Here is a 16,778-nt window from a genome sequence, read left to right on the forward strand (position 1 = left end):
ATGGTTTTATCTTTCTTTCTTAAATCCCAAATAGAAGCTTTTAAAAAGTAAGAGGTTTCTCTTAATTGTTGTTTTCAAAAGAATGTTTCCTTTCAAAAATATTTGCGGTAATTTTTTTGCAAGACGTCAAAATATTTATGAAAGTAACGAAGCCGACGTTTCCGTAATAATGAACAAATCTGTGATATTGATATAAAATTTCCTCAAAATACAGGTGGAACATAATGTTGATAAAATGTATTAAACCTTTCGGATAAGCTTTATCATAGTAATCAAGTTAGGAAGTCTCACTGATAACGCATGAGAACTGCACGTGGTACATTCAATTTCCAATTTATTACCAAAAATGAAAACTGAATTGTAAACAACCAGTTCAAAGTTTTTTAGGCCTTTCGATATTATATCGGATACATTTCGGATGTGCGGGGGAATTGCACAAACTTAATTCCATCCAATCTATTTCATCATCGCACTACCAGAAAAAACAGCTAAGCATCACCGTTATATGGAAATGTTCCTTTTTCCGAAGCTTTTCGCTTCAAGTTTCCTTGTGCGAACAGCAAAGGATTGGAACTCTTTGCCATAGTCTGTATTTTCTGTAGGGTACAACCTGGATGTCTTCAAGCCTCGGTTAAAAAGTAGCTTATGGGCAGGCATGCTCCATTGAAGGTTGTATTATCGCTTACTATAAAGTGAGATAATGAGAAAAAAGAAAACAAAAGTTAAATTATCTGTAATTAAATATCATTTTTCTATGTGGAATACGGAACAGCTCATTAGGTGATGAGCCACTTGATGGTAGGCGATCAGTCACCGTCACAAGTGCGTTGCCGGCCTCTAAATACACTCTTACAATACAATGGAAAAGTTTTCCTATTACTACAATTAAACGGGATGTTTGGCCCAATCAAGCGGGCGTCAGTGAACAAGACATTTTTTTTTCGTTAAGTAATTTATATATTTGTGTCTTAATATTTCTAGTTACATTATAGTATACCCAACAAAAATTTTAAAATATCTTAAAATGTAGATACATAAAATACTACTGACGTATTTGAATGAGGTAAATAAAACCCAGCGGAAATTTTCAAATCTGATATATTTCTAATCACTCGACTTCACACGCTCTCTTCATACCTAGTTACATACATTGATAAAACAATATCACATTCATTCAACATCGGATTACAATTAATTAATATTAAAATTAAAGATATGACTATCTACCTAACAATATTCGACGATAAATCAAGGACAAATCTTACATGTTTATCGATAATGATTGAGATAAAAAGGTTTAATTTGATCTTGTGAAAACGATAGATATTAATTACGTAATCAAAGCTACTGATTCCGTTTGGCACTGATATGATATTTTGTAGTTAATTTAGTACTTAGCGGTGTATATGTAGTGGTGCCCCAGAGGTTTAAGACCTCTTTCTTCCTCTTTTCAGACTCTTCTAGCACGAAGGTGCGAAACCTGGGCTGTATGTACTTTCTAAGATTATTTAGAAACCACTGACAAACGGTGAAGGAAAACATCGTGGAGAAACCTGGGCTTATAATTTTCTAACATTATAAGTTCGAAATCGCCAATCCGCACTGAGCAAGCATGGTGATTGATGCTCAAGCCTTCTTCATGCGAGAACAGGCGTTGGTTAGCAGTGGCCACTAATAGGCTGTTGATGTGATGTGTAGTTAATATCATGCGTTCTATCTCAGAGATTACTAACAATTTCCATAATTATTATCTAGCTACATTATTTGAGCTTACACTAGCACCGTTCTCATTTATTACTTCTACATTTTCTCTAATATCGCCACTCACTTCATTAATTTCAACTTCCACATTAGATTTTTCTGGAATTTGATTTGTATTTGAGTCCCTGTCAATGGCTCCAATAACATTAGTATGGTCAATTTTATCTTCAATAGAAGGCTTTGTGACACTTGGACTATCACTCATATTGTTTTTATCATGTTGTTGTTTATCTTCGTTTGGTTTCTTAGTTGGTTTTCCTTTTGTCACTGTAAAAAATACATCATTTAGTATTGTATAATACTTAGCACAGCAAAGAACATCTTAATCAAAATTAGAAATAGAATATTACCAGAATCGGTCAATAGCTTGAAGAGAACTGTTATAGGAGAGTCGATAAGAAGAATGAAGAAGAAAGAAACTGCCACAGACAACGCCACATATGCAAAGAACTTAAATACCTGTAAAATGAAACAATAATTTAAAATTGGTAAACGTTCTACAAATGTTCGTGTTCGTGTATGAAAAATTAAATGATTATAGAAATACTTACAAAGTTCCCTACAGTAAAGTAGAACGGGGCAACAGCAGAACCATTGATGGAAAACATGATTGGATAGTGGAATAAATACATCGCATAAGATAGACGTGCCGGTAATCGCCATTCGTCAAGCGATAGGAACCAATTAATCGGGCCTGTAAATAAGAAATTATATGATAGAAGTTTTGTAGTTTTAAAGGTAGATGATACTATTTATATAGAACTCTAATGTCTTACCAGAATATCCATGAACGCAAGCGATTATCAACCAACAGATGGCAACTGCATAAGTAGGTCTCATGAAGGAGTTCATCAAGTTGTCAATTAATTGATTTTCCCAGTCAAACTGCTTGATGCTGTACTTGAAGTAGAAGATACCTCCTAGTATACCAGCAAAGCATGCCCAGAAGAAGACGGCAATGATCTGAAAGAAGACATTTTGAGTTAGAATATCTATAATAACTGATGGTAAAATAACTCTTCATGTAAGTCCTTTTTTTCTATATCTTTATAGAAAAGTATTTTTGATTTCTAGGGGTATGTCTAATTGCATCTGGAACTTACCCATGGAATCTGTATTCTGCTCTTGCGATAGAGATGTAGAATGTATCCACAAATCATGCCGACGAAGAATGGAGAGGCTCGTGCAAGGGTATTAAAATAATACTCAAACATAAAGTCCATCATTTCTGAGAAACGGCTGAAAAACAATTCAATTTTTACTAATATTACCGTCTATGGTTAAGAGCAATAAACAATTCTTAGTATGAAAATTAAGGTAGTTGGTTACCTAGGTACCAAATTTCCAGCCTGCCTGTTTATACTGAAGCAGTAAATTGTGGATCCTATCAACACAGCAATAAGACTTCCAATCAGTGCGATCCAAGATTGAAGTTTCTTTCCACTGAAGACCCAGAATAGAACTAGTGGTGACACGAAGTACAACTGGAAGTCTATGGCCATGTACCAGGAGTGGGGAATACACTAGAACATAAATATTTTATAAATCAGATGCACGTTTTAAAAAAATCCATCGCTATTTTATGTAATAATCAGTGATAGGAATAGATAGTTTTTATTACACTAAACTTTGAAGAACGGAGGAAAGAAACGGAGACTTCCTTCCGAGAAAAAATATAGTATTAAGGAAGTCCCCGTTTCTTTTCTCTGTTCTCTGTTCAAAGTTTAGGCTAATAAGCACTACCTATTTCTAGCACTGGGCATAATTTATATTATAAACTTACCATATTTTTCAAATGGACTAAATTTTGGATATGAAGTAAGGTGGACCACCAATTATTTCTACATCTTTGTGTTTGTTCAATTACTGTGTTCCAGTGAGGTCCATCGGTAAACTGATTCAAGTATGAAGCCTGAAGAAGTACTAGAGCAGCCAACAATGGTGTCACACGTACGTAACGGTTCAAGTAGAACCAGTGGAGATTCTTGAGGAAAGTCACTGGAAAACAAATCATCGTATGCTTAAGGTTTAATAGTTTTCATTTAGGGTCGATTTTTCAATCATCAGAAAACTTTTATTTATTTATTGAATAAAATTGACGTGTGACAGTTTCTGATTTGGTGTAATTGAATTTGGAATTCAAAATTATTCCTCTGTTAAAGTTATCTGGCATTGGAAAAAAATTGGCCCTTAGAATAATTATGGTGTGTCATTTACATTGTTAGCATGATTTTTTTTCTAAGCATAATTTCCCCTCTTCATTGGTTTTAAAAAGCCAATATTAAAGTCCGTCTTTGAAAACAGAATGAGGACTGAGGAACCTGTTTGATAGGTTCTGAATTTAACCCTTATATTCCATAGTTTCTATTAGTTTACAGCTAAGCACTGGTCTTGAAATAAACCTCTATTTTAATTATCTATTCTTACTCACTTTGTTTCATTTTAGCTGCAGTTGTGTAGACCAATAGCACGCCTGCGAGAGTAAAGAATGTGTCTACAGTCATAGTGGCCGCAGTAATCCATAAAGCTTCAGCAGAAAACATCCACTGTAATCCAAATGATAATAAATTGTTTAATCAATCTCAAATGTCAGTCACCTTGATTAAGTAATATTAGTCCTTAATTCATGAATGGTAAGGGACTTTTTTTCTTATCTATTGCTTTATATACCTAATATGTATAACGTTCATTGTTAATGATGTCGATAAAGTCATGCCATATGGCATTTAGTTCGCCTTATGTACCACAATTTAATTGTATTGTGTACATTAAAGATTACATAAATAAAGGATGATTTAACTTCCTTTTTCTAACCACAATAAAATTATCTGTGTGACATTTATATTGCAATGCTGTTTATGATTATATGGACCCAGAGCCTGGTTTGAAACTTATCTAGTTACTTCGTTAAACAGACCGTATGAGCAAAACCGTAAAATATTATTCTTTGACTGCCAATAGAATACTGTTGAAGGCAAATCCTCCGCTAAAGTCGGTCACCGGTGACCTTCGTGGCGTTTAAAGTGTTAATTAGTACAAATAATTTGTTTAGAAATGTATAGAAAAAATAATTAATTTTGCTTACACTTTGTGAATCAGCAGGGTTTGCTATGAACACCTCCGTACTGAACGTGTGTCCTATAATGACCCACAGCATGGCGAGAGTTCTGATCCCATCAATACATTGTAAGTTCCCACCACTGGAACTAAACGTTGTCAGTCGTTGCCCATTTGTGTAAAAAGAAAATGATCGACAAAGGGTACTCATTTGTTTTACATCTGTTGATAAACATGATTTAGAACATATCAATAATTTATTTATGACAAAAAAAGAATGCGATTATTCGCACGAAGATAAAGATAAGATATTACATAATTTTTGAAGAGTATTCTGATGCAAATGAAATATTATATGTTAATTATAAAGACATTGAGTTTCACTAAAAATCACGGTTTATTTACGTAAATTAATGGAGAAAAGCTCTATTAGTTTCGAGACACAGAGGGACTCTTCATCATGAGCAGCGTGGGCGGACGTGTTGACGTCGCGCAGCCTAGAGCTTTTTCCATTAATTTACGTGAGTAAACTAATTTTTAGTTAATTTAGTATGTCTTACGATGGTAATTATAAAAATATGATATTAAGTTTGTTTCACTCACCTTTCTTGAACACGAAACGGTAACAAACGTCATAGCTTGTACTTATTAAGGCCACAAATCCTAGCACAGAAAAGATTATTCTAAAACAAAAAGATAAAAAGATTATTACTTATTTACCATTTTATCAAAACTATGATTGAAATAAAAATTGTAAGAAATTAAAAGTTTTGTTTTAAGAACTGCTTTTTAGGGTTCCGTAGCCAAATGGCAAAAAACGGAACCCTTATAGATTCGTCATGTCTGTCTGTCCGTCCGTCCGTCCGTCCGTATGTCACAGCCATTTATTTAAAAAGTATTACAACGATGGCCAATCACAAATAGATTAGTAGGGTCGTATTTTCCCTCACTTATAATCCGACGGGACGATATTTTGCTACGACCTACATTTTTTCTTTTAAATTCATGTCTTTACATGGTTTTCGCTTAATATGATGCTCCCAACCTCTTGTTCAACAGTAAGTAAATCTAATGACGTAGATCAGAAACTATTCATTAATATCAGCAAGCAAGCACAGATGTTCTTCATTATTGATAAGATTTGTTAGTACATTTATATGATTATATTGATTGAAACAGGATTAATACTTACATTGCGGCGTAATCAGCGGAAGACCAGGGTTTATCATTGGAAAGGCGACAATAATCCTCGCTGTATTTAAATCCTACAGCAGATACGTTGAAAAATAGAGAAGATATTGCTTGTTCTGTGGTACATGGTTTTGGAATACACACTGCCAGTCTGAATACCATCCAAATGAGCGGATTTGGAGGCGTCGTTCTGGAAAAAAAAAATAGTATAAGATACAAATAATCCCAACTAGTATCATGAATGTGGAAGAAAGTTTGTTTATTCGTTTTCTTATAACCTCTTGACACTGTGTAATCGACTAGTCTAGTGTAAATTATACATAAATACAATTGAGGTTGCAAAGAGACGAAGCGATGGGTAAATACTAGTAAGGATAGATTTTATTAAAGTGATGTAGCAGTACCAAGATTTGTTTAAAATATCGTTCAAAATTCAGCTGTCTAATGGCCGTCTGATGAATTTAATCTTAATGTCTCCATATCTCGACCTATTACTTACTTTAAGCTGGTTTGGAGGTCACAGATTAGAAAATATAACATTGAAATATAGACCTTCGGTTATAGATCTGTATACTATTTTGGCACGTGCTTCTGCTGATTTTATCTCTTGCTCGTGCTGATTTTACGGAAACACGAGTAGTACTTATTTCGCGTGATGCTTGGAAAAATGTATGAGCGTACTGTTTAGAAAGTAATATTACATTTTATTTTCGATTATATTGGTGAACAATGTACAACGATGTATAACAAAACGTCGTGACACATAAATGTATTAAAAAGAAAATTCATTTAGAATATTCAATTGACTTATTTAGGGAGTGCTAATAATAATTAAAGTGATAAAATTCAGAGATTGAAAGATTGATGTTAAATGTCGGTATGAAATATTTAACAATACGTATTTTTGAAACCTATCTTTAATAGTTTATACGTCAACAAGTAATAAAAAGAAATACGGTGGAATGAGAAATAATTATTTAGCCTTACCTTGTGTCATCATTAACTGCATCAAAGTTCCCACTCAACATTTGTAATTTATTACGAGTTTTGTAGTATTCTTCTAGTAAACTCAGAGTTTCGTTGTCCATTTGCAAAGAGTATGGATCAAATTGTGAGTATATAGTATCTTGAGGGCGAGGTAAATGAAGTGTCTGATTGACTGGAACCAGGATTGAGCAGTATTTGCCCTCAATATGCATGTCTTCTAGTTGATGATCGATGTCCAAACATTGGTGGTAGTTTCCCATATCCACTGAATTTCCAGTTAATACTCCTCTTGGTGTTCTTATACCAGCGTCAGAAACTAGAACATAAGGTTCAAATAAGATTAAATAGTTCCACATAAAATATAAGTTTAACGATGTTCACACAAGATTTCCTTAGATTTTTAGCGGTTTACATTATACGTACCTTCCTACATATATCGTATGTGTATCTAGCAATTGAAATAATAAGATAATCCTGAATAGATATAAAATAAACTGACCTTTTAGAGTCTTAAGAAAAGGTCAGGACTAATTCTATTTTAAGGAGAGGAAATCTTAGCATGTGGATCTGACCCGCACTTAAAGAGATTCTATTGAAAAGGACATTTGAAAGACTTGGTATGTATTCACATGGCACTTTTTATATGGTATTCAATTATAATGATTTTATTTCATAACACAGTATTTCACAATTATATTGATCAGTTCATTTTCGTTAGCTAAAAAATCACGGTTTGCTCATGTTCATTAATGGGCTTCGCGACGTCGCCGCGTTTACGCATGTTGCTCATAATAAAGAGTTCTTCTGTGACTCCAAACTAGTAGAGCTTTTCTCCAATAATATACGTTAGTAAACCGCGATTTTTTAGATAACTTGGTATGTCTCACGATAGTTATTACAAAAATATAGTTTATTTTCGTGAATAAAAATAACAATAAACTTACATTGAAGCAATAACATGGCGTTGCTTCTTATAGTCTCTATTTGCCGCGTGCATTCCTCCGCATCCAATACACTTTCCAGCAAATTAGAATCAACAGCTTCAGGTTTTCTTTCTAATCCAGTTGCACTAAGCACAAAAGGAGTGCAGAAAAACAAAACAAATATTTTAAGTGACATTTTTTCACACTTTTTTTCAAATACTAAAGCTAAGGTTTAGCAGCATTTGCTGCGAAATGTAAATAAGCAAAAATCTAAGAAGAATTCCCATTATATGTAGTTAGTTGTAGTATATCTTATCTCGTCATTGATTATTCAATATTTCAATCGGAGCCACGACATATATAATTGTGTATCTTTGAGATTGTAGATAAAACTGCGGAAAGAGTATTTAATCACTCACTTACGCAAAAAATTGGATAGGTACCTATTGATAAAGATATAATTAATAATTAAAAATTTGCGTATTTGGTGCTTAATTTGTCTCAATGGTGGGGTTCATGCAAGGTCAAGTATCATGCAATGGATCTCAAATATGATTAACTAAATAAACAAAATATTATTTAGTTTTTAGACTGACATGGTCACTAGTAATATTTATGAACTGATCATCCGTGGACATGGCACTTGCAACGGTGTCGAAATATCGGTAACTCAATAAAACTAATAAATATGGTAAATATCCGGTTTTAAGTTCCAATGATAAGCAAAATATTATTCGGAATTGATTGATTTAAAAAAGAGGTTCTCAGTAGTCGGCTTTTTAACCGAGTTAAAAAAGGCGGGTTTTCAGTTTGACCTGTATAAGTGTATGTATGTTTGTACGTGATTATCTCACGTTTGTCCAAATCGATTTTCATTCGGTTTTCAGCATAGTATTCTTTAGACTTAAGAAAACGTTTTAGGTAATAAATCGACTTAAAAAGTCTCAGCTGTTTTATCTAAAGAAATGTAGGCAGCCGACGTTCATTAGTGTGATCTCAAGAGAATATTGTCTTATCGATCTGTTTGAAACCTAGACTTACAGTACTGAACATAATATCGTAAACTAAATTCTAATTACTACTCTCCCTTAAGACCTTGAAACTAGATTTTGTTTATTCAGCTTGATATTGCTAATTATTAAGATAATCTTGATATTTTTCTATTTTTATCAAGGAATCAATTAAGAAATTCATAGTGATTTTTGTTTTATTAAATAGGTATCGATGTTCCGTAATAGACTTGATAAGTATCCTACGCAATTAATGCTTAGTATTTTAAGATATTTGTGGTATGGTCGAAATAAGGGTTATGTACGATAATCATTAGCCACAAGACGACCACTGCTGAACGAACTAACCTTACGAACGAACCTTCCCCGAACTAATTCCATCGGTCGATTGGGCTGATGCTATCAATTCTTCATCATAATAATTATTCATTAGTAATTTAGACTTTATATGTAGTTAAGTAGTGTTCAATATTCTATACGATTTCACTACGAGATCATAATATGAACATCCTTTACATAAGAAATAGATTGAGCTGTTGTCCTTCCGACCTTCAAAACTTGAGGAAAAGAGCGTACTCCTTTTTAAAAGGCCAGCAACGCTTCTGTGTCTCTTCTGGTGTTGCGGGTGTCCATGGGCGGCGCTGATTGCTTACCATCAGGTGATTCGTACGCTTTTTTGTCACCTATTCCATAAACAAAAAGAAAGTTAGCGATTATCTCGAAGCGTGATAAAATTAGCAAAATATGCACACCTGTTCATGAAATATAATAATATTATTTCCATAAAAGATTTCCCCCCCTATCTAATCAGAAATCTAAGACGTAAGAGGTGCCAATATTATCAACAAAAATCCGATTACAGTGATTTAATTCCATTGCTAGGTGTGGGTAGGAATTTATACTATTATTATTAGATAGTAAAATCGCGACTATTTCGCAAAATTTGTAATTACTAACGTCACGCCTTTTTATCCCTGAAAGGTTAGGCAGAGGTGCACATTACGGCATGTAATGCCGCTATACAATGTACACTCACTTTTCACAATATCTGTTATAAGTCTTATGGAATAGGGGATGAAAACCACTATGGTACCACTAAAAAATTTCGGAAAACCGAAAAAAAGCATCGTAATACTTTGACCCCTTGTTCGGCAGTCGCACTTGCGACCACTCGACTAACGAGACAATCAGGCATAAGATAAAAATATAAAGAATGAAAGAAAAATAGAATAAAATGAAATTTTATAATGAATGAAAGTTATAGTAAAGAAATACCAATCATGTGTTTGTAAACACATGTTTTCATTTCCAATTACACATAAATGTACATTTCAAATTAACACGGTTCGGCTAATTGGAGGTGGATACTGGTACAGTCGAGGCATAAAGTGTAGAAAATTATTCTTTCATATAAATTCATATTAATAACAATAAAAACAATAGATCTTTTGTTTTAAATACATCTTTATGACTGCTTCGTCGGTCGAGTGGTCGCAACGCAAATCCGACTGCCGAGCAAGGAGTCTCGACTGCGTTTACCGGAACGGGCAAATTATTACCGGATTTTTTAAAATATTTCGAAAGTTTCTCAGTAGTAGCACGGTTTCTTGAATTGTGCATTGATGAGTCAATATACAATATATGTATAATCCATATACCTCAGGTATGACGATAGGCTCACCTCCAATTACATGGGAATTGGTACACAAATGGTGAAATGTAGGTGTCCATTGTACACTGGCAATATTACAAATACATGATAAATAAATATCAAAACACATGTTTGAACAACAATGCCATGATTAGAATATTCCATAACAATGTGATAATGGCGACACATAATTAATAACTAACACGGCTCAATTAGCATGCTAATTAATCTTGTTAATGCAATTAAATTATCTATTGCGTTATGTGCAGTTACATGCGTTGTAATAATATTGAAACAAACCAATAATTAATGGACACGTCCTTAAACAAGCATTAGGTAGGTATGTCTTCAGAGCTGTGGACAAACCCTGTTCAAAGTGGAGTTGGAACAGGGTGGTTTTTAGTCAGTAAGAGTTTGACAGTCCATCTTGCCTCACCCAAGGCGGGACAAGCCATTGGATAATGTCCAAAATCTCCTTAAATTTAAATTTTGTAAAAATGAGATAATTTATTTTTTTCCTGCTTTATATTTTCTTTGTTACAATAGGTATATATTTTTTTATATTACAACTAAAGTAATGAGATTTCAGTGAGTCTGTATAAGCCCAGGTTTTCACCACGGCTATTTACCTAAAAATTGACATTATATCATTGTATTGAAAATGTTGTGAGAATAATATTATATGAAAAAATCCTAACGACTTTATTACTTTTTGTTCTAATAAAACCATTTCGAAATATCATAATAACAAATAACATTTCCTTATTTACAAAACCAACTTAAGATGTCCTTTAAAGGAGACAGAAAATTCATTTAGAAAGAAATAAAATAAATTGTGATTTTAAAAGATTCCGTTGACGAGTATACTTGCGTTTTTCCTTCCCTTTCCCATTAATTGGAAAAAGGGTAATAGTGCTGGAAAAATAATTACTGTAATGGACATGTATTTTCTTAGTGTATAGGTAATATAAGTTCATGTAGTTAGATATCTAATAATTTGTTTATATTTTTTTATAATGAATATTAAATGGCAAATGGCAGTTAATACTTTATTATTTATTATGTTATCGGCTTTCTCACGTAAGTATTTGATAGTCAGGCGACAGTCGTACTGCACCACGACTGTCACCGTGTCGTGTATCGCGGAATACTGCTAATGAATATGAGCCTCTAACATGGCTTGAAACTAGTCGAGTTTCTCGTCGAATAGTTTAGTGAGTAAGCCGATATCATAATAAATATTTTGGTGTATCACGAAAGTTACAACAAAAAAACTAATACATTTAAATCTAAGGTTATATTATGTGGTCCTTAAACGTGCAAATAGTATTTTTTAATGTATATAATGTATACCTTTTCCATTTAAATGATTCGTGCATCTTTTCAAAAAAACCAAAAACAAATACTTCAGTAATTATTTGCCCAACACACGAATCAAACCACACAATCAACAACGCAATTAGAATTTAATATCAAATGCACATTAAAATAAACTAACGTTGCGATGTGTAATAGTGTAGCGATTGCATTGTTAAATATTCATTAAAATAATATGTTATATCTGTATAAAATTATGTGTATCTATGCATGTATCGTCACGCCTTTTAACCCCGAAGAGGCAGGTAGAGGTACACATTACGGCTCGTAATGCCACAGAACAATGTACACCCACTTTCTAACATTTGTATTATAAGTCCCATGTAATAGGGGTGAGCCTATTGCCATATACCATGCTACTACTGAGAAATTTTCGAAAAACCGAAGAAAGCCTAGCAATACTTGGCCCGAGAGTCGCACTTACGGTCACTCGACCAACGAGACAGTCAATCTAAATAATATCTACCAATCAAAACATGTGAATATAACGAAACGAACATATGAAAATCTGAACAGCTCCATTCTTAGTCATTGTCATTGTTTTCCATAAGGGTATAAAGCAAAAAGTACGAGTGTATTATAATTATTGTGTACCTACCTATATTAGAAAGCTTTGCGCAGAGAGGAGTGGATGTATGGTAAGGAGGCCTTTGCCCTGCAGTGGGACGATCATGACTGAAAAGAAAATAAAATAAATAAATATTATAATATTACTAATTAACAAAATATAATGTACTTGTTGTATCTTAACGTTAATTAATTATAATGGTATATCCTGTACTCTGTTGTTATCTTATCTTATCATTATCCTTCCTTAATATATTTACGTAATTTAATATACATCCTTATAAACATAAGGATATCGAAATTCCTTCGACAAGGTAATTTTGGCCAATGTTTTATGTTCTACCTATGTTTTTGTATGTAAAATAAGTGAAGTGATAAAATCGTGACAGATATCTCTACAGACAATAAAGTACTGCAATTATTCCTTTAGTATAGTCAAAAATATCAATGAAACATGTCCTAGATATGATATGTATCTGAAAACTTCTAAAAACATAAAGTTAATTTAAAATATTATGCATATTATGACTATTCAGCGTGTCATGCAGGAGCTCTCACTTTAGCAACCCTACTCGTAGATCAGGGTTGCCACAAGCACGTCCCGTACTGTAGGGCTGTACACATAATTACCGCGGCCCGACCTGACTGATGATGATGACACTCGGAACACTCGCCTTCAGATAAACAACTGTGTGTAGTGAGATGTAGTCCTTTTTGTACGAAAAATATGTTGAGTCTCATTTAGTTAGCGCACGGAATTTTTACGAAAGGCTTTTTTCAGAATTTATTATAATTAGAATGTATCATGTGATAACCCTGCAGCGAGGAAAATTAGGGTTGTGAAAAATGGTCTTGTAACACCCAATATTCAATATGCCCATGTAAGTGAATTTCTAATTTCAATTAGAGTACCAGTAGCCGTAAAGCTGGTATTTCAATTTACATGTGACATAAACTCGGGATATTACTGCGAAACATAATTATATTTCGCAATTAAAGTCCATGAGCGTATCTTACTGTCTTACGATATTAAACCAACAAATTGTGATTCAGGCCATACCTATAAATGTAAAGCGTATTATGTTCATGTTGAACATTACTCTTTTTATGTACCAATAAAGTTTTGAGACGCTTATTCGAATTTATTTTGTAGTTTAATTAAATATCGAGTGGCTCTTTTATTGGAGTACGTCCACACCGCAAGCATTCGAATGTGGTTTTGAAAATTCGAGGGAATTCGTTTGTGAACTAATTAAAATAAATTCGAAACGAGGGTCCTTGTTCGAATGTCTTCGACAAAGAAACTTTTGAGTTCTCGTGTTTTGTATTCGGTTGAACTTACTCGCTTCTTACATGGTTGTTCTAACTGCTCGTTTAGACGTGGGTACCTACTTCCATCGAGTGTTCGATAATTAATTGTGCGAAACTTAGAGAATGTTTTATTGATGTTGTTTTCGAATTGAATAATACTTTATGTGGTTTTTAAAATACCACAACATAAATTCATTAGAATTTTATTGTACTAAGGTTTGTGAAATAATGGAACGAATTTAATTTATTCATTTCTTAATTAGAAAGAGCGCGTATATTGTATTGCAATGGAATACGAAGAGCAGTTTCAGTCGATATTCAATTTCGAGGATGCACATCTGATTCTCAAGATCCTGATTCCAAAAGCTGATGAAAACTTAATGAGACGAGGGATAATGTATATTCTTCGAACAGTCGGCTATTCACATGAATGAAACTATGGCTATCTATACAAAGTGTTGTTCCATCCTTACATCGAGTCCGTTTTCCTTATCACATGAGCAGCCCTGCAGGCGGTTCTGTTATACAGCCCACTGAATACTCAGCGTCCTCCAAGATCACATTAAGGACCATAGCACCAAATATATTTTTAGACACAAGCAAAGTAAAACAATTCATTGACCACAACATCGATGAAACAAACGCAGTAGATTAAATACCAATTTCACTGGAGTTTGTTGAAAAAACACGGAAGCGAAAGCTCATAACATTTTTGTGGTACCAACTCACTCACCGGCTTTGTTTAGCAAACCCAACAAAAGAGATCACAGTCATTTCGGAGGTTGAAATTTCTTTAAAGGCAATACGCACAATAAAAAAAGCCAGTGGCTATGTGAAATTTATTTTAGAAATATAGAATAGAAAGGACTGCCTCATTGGTCAAGTGATCGCAAGTGCGACTGCCGGACATGAGGCCTCTATGTGAAATTTATTTTAGAAATATAGAATAGAAAGGATCATATAGAACTTTGTACTTACAGTAAAAAAACGTTGCAACCATTCTATAAAATGAAATGTAAAGACCATTCGATTCATTTAATCCCACCCTTACATTGAAAATAGCTTAATTCGTGAATGAGAATTAAACCTTTGCATCATTAATCGGCAAATGAAAACCGGATGAGCAGAGAAGAGAAAAAAACGGACAAAATAACCGATAATGGTTTGTTCCCGAAATGCGTAGTAGTCATTAATTGAAACGTTTTACGTGCCTATCCGTATTACGTGAATGGATTTTTATAGTTGCAGTACTTTTATAGTATCTGGTAGTAAAATACGGCTATAAATACAATATGAGACTAGGTAGTAAAACAAGTCATTATTTTGTTTATTTGTTATTGATTATGAGGATCATACTGACTGATAGTACATTCACAGCTGACGGACTGAAACATCCATATATATTAACAGTATCCATTATTATGTTTTATAATTCTAAGTTTGTTGAAGGCCTTAAGTCTATTTTGTTGCTGTTTTCATGAGAATCTAGTAGATTGGGTCGTTTCTATAACAACATGTTCATATTGTGGTTATATAGCAATCAAGTGATATTTTCAATAAATTTATTATCACTTTGAGATTTGCATCCGTATATAATCAAGATAACTAACTAAGTTAACAAAAAATTACGGCTTTTCTCACTTAAATATACTGAGAAAAGCTCTACTAGTTTCGAGTTGCAGTGGGAATCATCTTCAAGAGCAGCGTGCGCAGATGCGGCGACGTCGCGCAGCCTACTACGTCTGTGACACGAAACTAGTAGAACTTTCCTCAGTATATTTACGTGAGTAAACCGTTATTTTTAGTAACTTTTGTATTTCTCACAATAGTTATTACAAAAAAGATTGTGTATGTTTTTCCAAATTTTTTTATTGTATTTTATGGGTCGACTTTTGGCCGCTATCTCACCTGATGGTAAGTGATGATCTACGTGATGGTAAATCTCACGATAGTTATTATAAAAGTAACTAACGAAGTGTTTGTAATAAACAAACATTACTCAAAATACGACTAAAGTATTACCTTTATATTGTAATTGTCACACATTAACATTTTATAGCATGTTTCATCGCTCAAGACATAATAGGTACGCCACTAAACGTGACTTATCACAATCAGAGAGCTCTTAGAATGAACGCTATATTTCCTCAGAGGTTCAATACGTCATGCAAGCTTTTATGTGACCAAAGAAAGAAGAAAGTTTAAGAGTCGTTCTACTTCATTCAAACGCCTCTGTTTTGTCACGAATTTCACAAAATGTCCACCATTTTGGATGAAAGTTTCCTAAAAATGGCTGTTAGATTAATAATATTTTAATGGACCGTCTATAATATTGTAAGTATGTACTTATGTATATGGATTTTCAATACTTTATAGTCATATTTTTTTGTAAAGATGAGTTTTTAGAAAATTTATGTATATTCTTCTGTTTAAATATGAAAACTTTGTGATCGTTTAAAAAATGAGCTCTGCGTTATTACTAAAATTATTAGAATAGGTTTTTAAGTTAAAAAATATCTATTTTAAAGTCTTATTGTTAAGTCTCTTGTGTTTAATTTGGTATTTTAAACCTTAATATTTTATAGTGCTTCCATTATAATGGTAGATATTAATTCTAATACTATTATAAAATTTTGATATTTAAAACAAATTGTACGTGATAATTTGATACATTCAAACAATTTACACAAAGAATTGTTGAAATGATAAAATAATTAAATGACATATGTATTGCGCTCAATGGTTTATTCGTAATTAATTAAAACTATAAACTCATTTGTGAAAATTAATTCACATTTCTGAACATTTTATTGACAAATTGGAATTTTTGATATAACAATGTTAATAATTGTGAATATAGCAAAGAGGATTATATTATTTGATTATAAAATTGTATTTTAAACATTAAAATTATTTATGAATGTGAATTTAAAATTAATCTGT

General features: G+C 32.9%; 1 protein-coding gene across 1 annotated transcript; it reads right to left on the bottom strand.

Moving 5' to 3' along the window:
• Nucleotides 1-1,082: 1,082 nt before the first annotated feature.
• LOC118265308 (O-acyltransferase like protein-like) lies at nucleotides 1,083-8,187 on the bottom strand. Its single transcript, XM_035578119.2, has 13 exons — nucleotides 7,941-8,187; nucleotides 6,997-7,312; nucleotides 6,011-6,199; nucleotides 5,422-5,501; nucleotides 4,847-5,040; nucleotides 4,193-4,307; nucleotides 3,545-3,759; nucleotides 3,091-3,284; nucleotides 2,865-3,000; nucleotides 2,538-2,724; nucleotides 2,313-2,455; nucleotides 2,112-2,220; nucleotides 1,083-2,028 (listed from the first exon to the last, which is right to left on the bottom strand). The coding sequence occupies exons 1-13, from the start codon at nucleotides 8,113-8,115 to the stop codon at nucleotides 1,748-1,750; spliced, it is 2,334 nt and encodes a 777-aa protein (XP_035434012.2). The 5' UTR covers nucleotides 8,116-8,187; the 3' UTR covers nucleotides 1,083-1,747.
• Between the last annotated feature and the right edge of the window lie 8,591 nt (nucleotides 8,188-16,778).

The sequence above is a fragment of the Spodoptera frugiperda genome, chromosome 28, assembly GCF_023101765.2.
Source record: "Spodoptera frugiperda isolate SF20-4 chromosome 28, AGI-APGP_CSIRO_Sfru_2.0, whole genome shotgun sequence".
NCBI classification, from domain to species: domain Eukaryota; kingdom Metazoa; phylum Arthropoda; class Insecta; order Lepidoptera; family Noctuidae; genus Spodoptera; species Spodoptera frugiperda.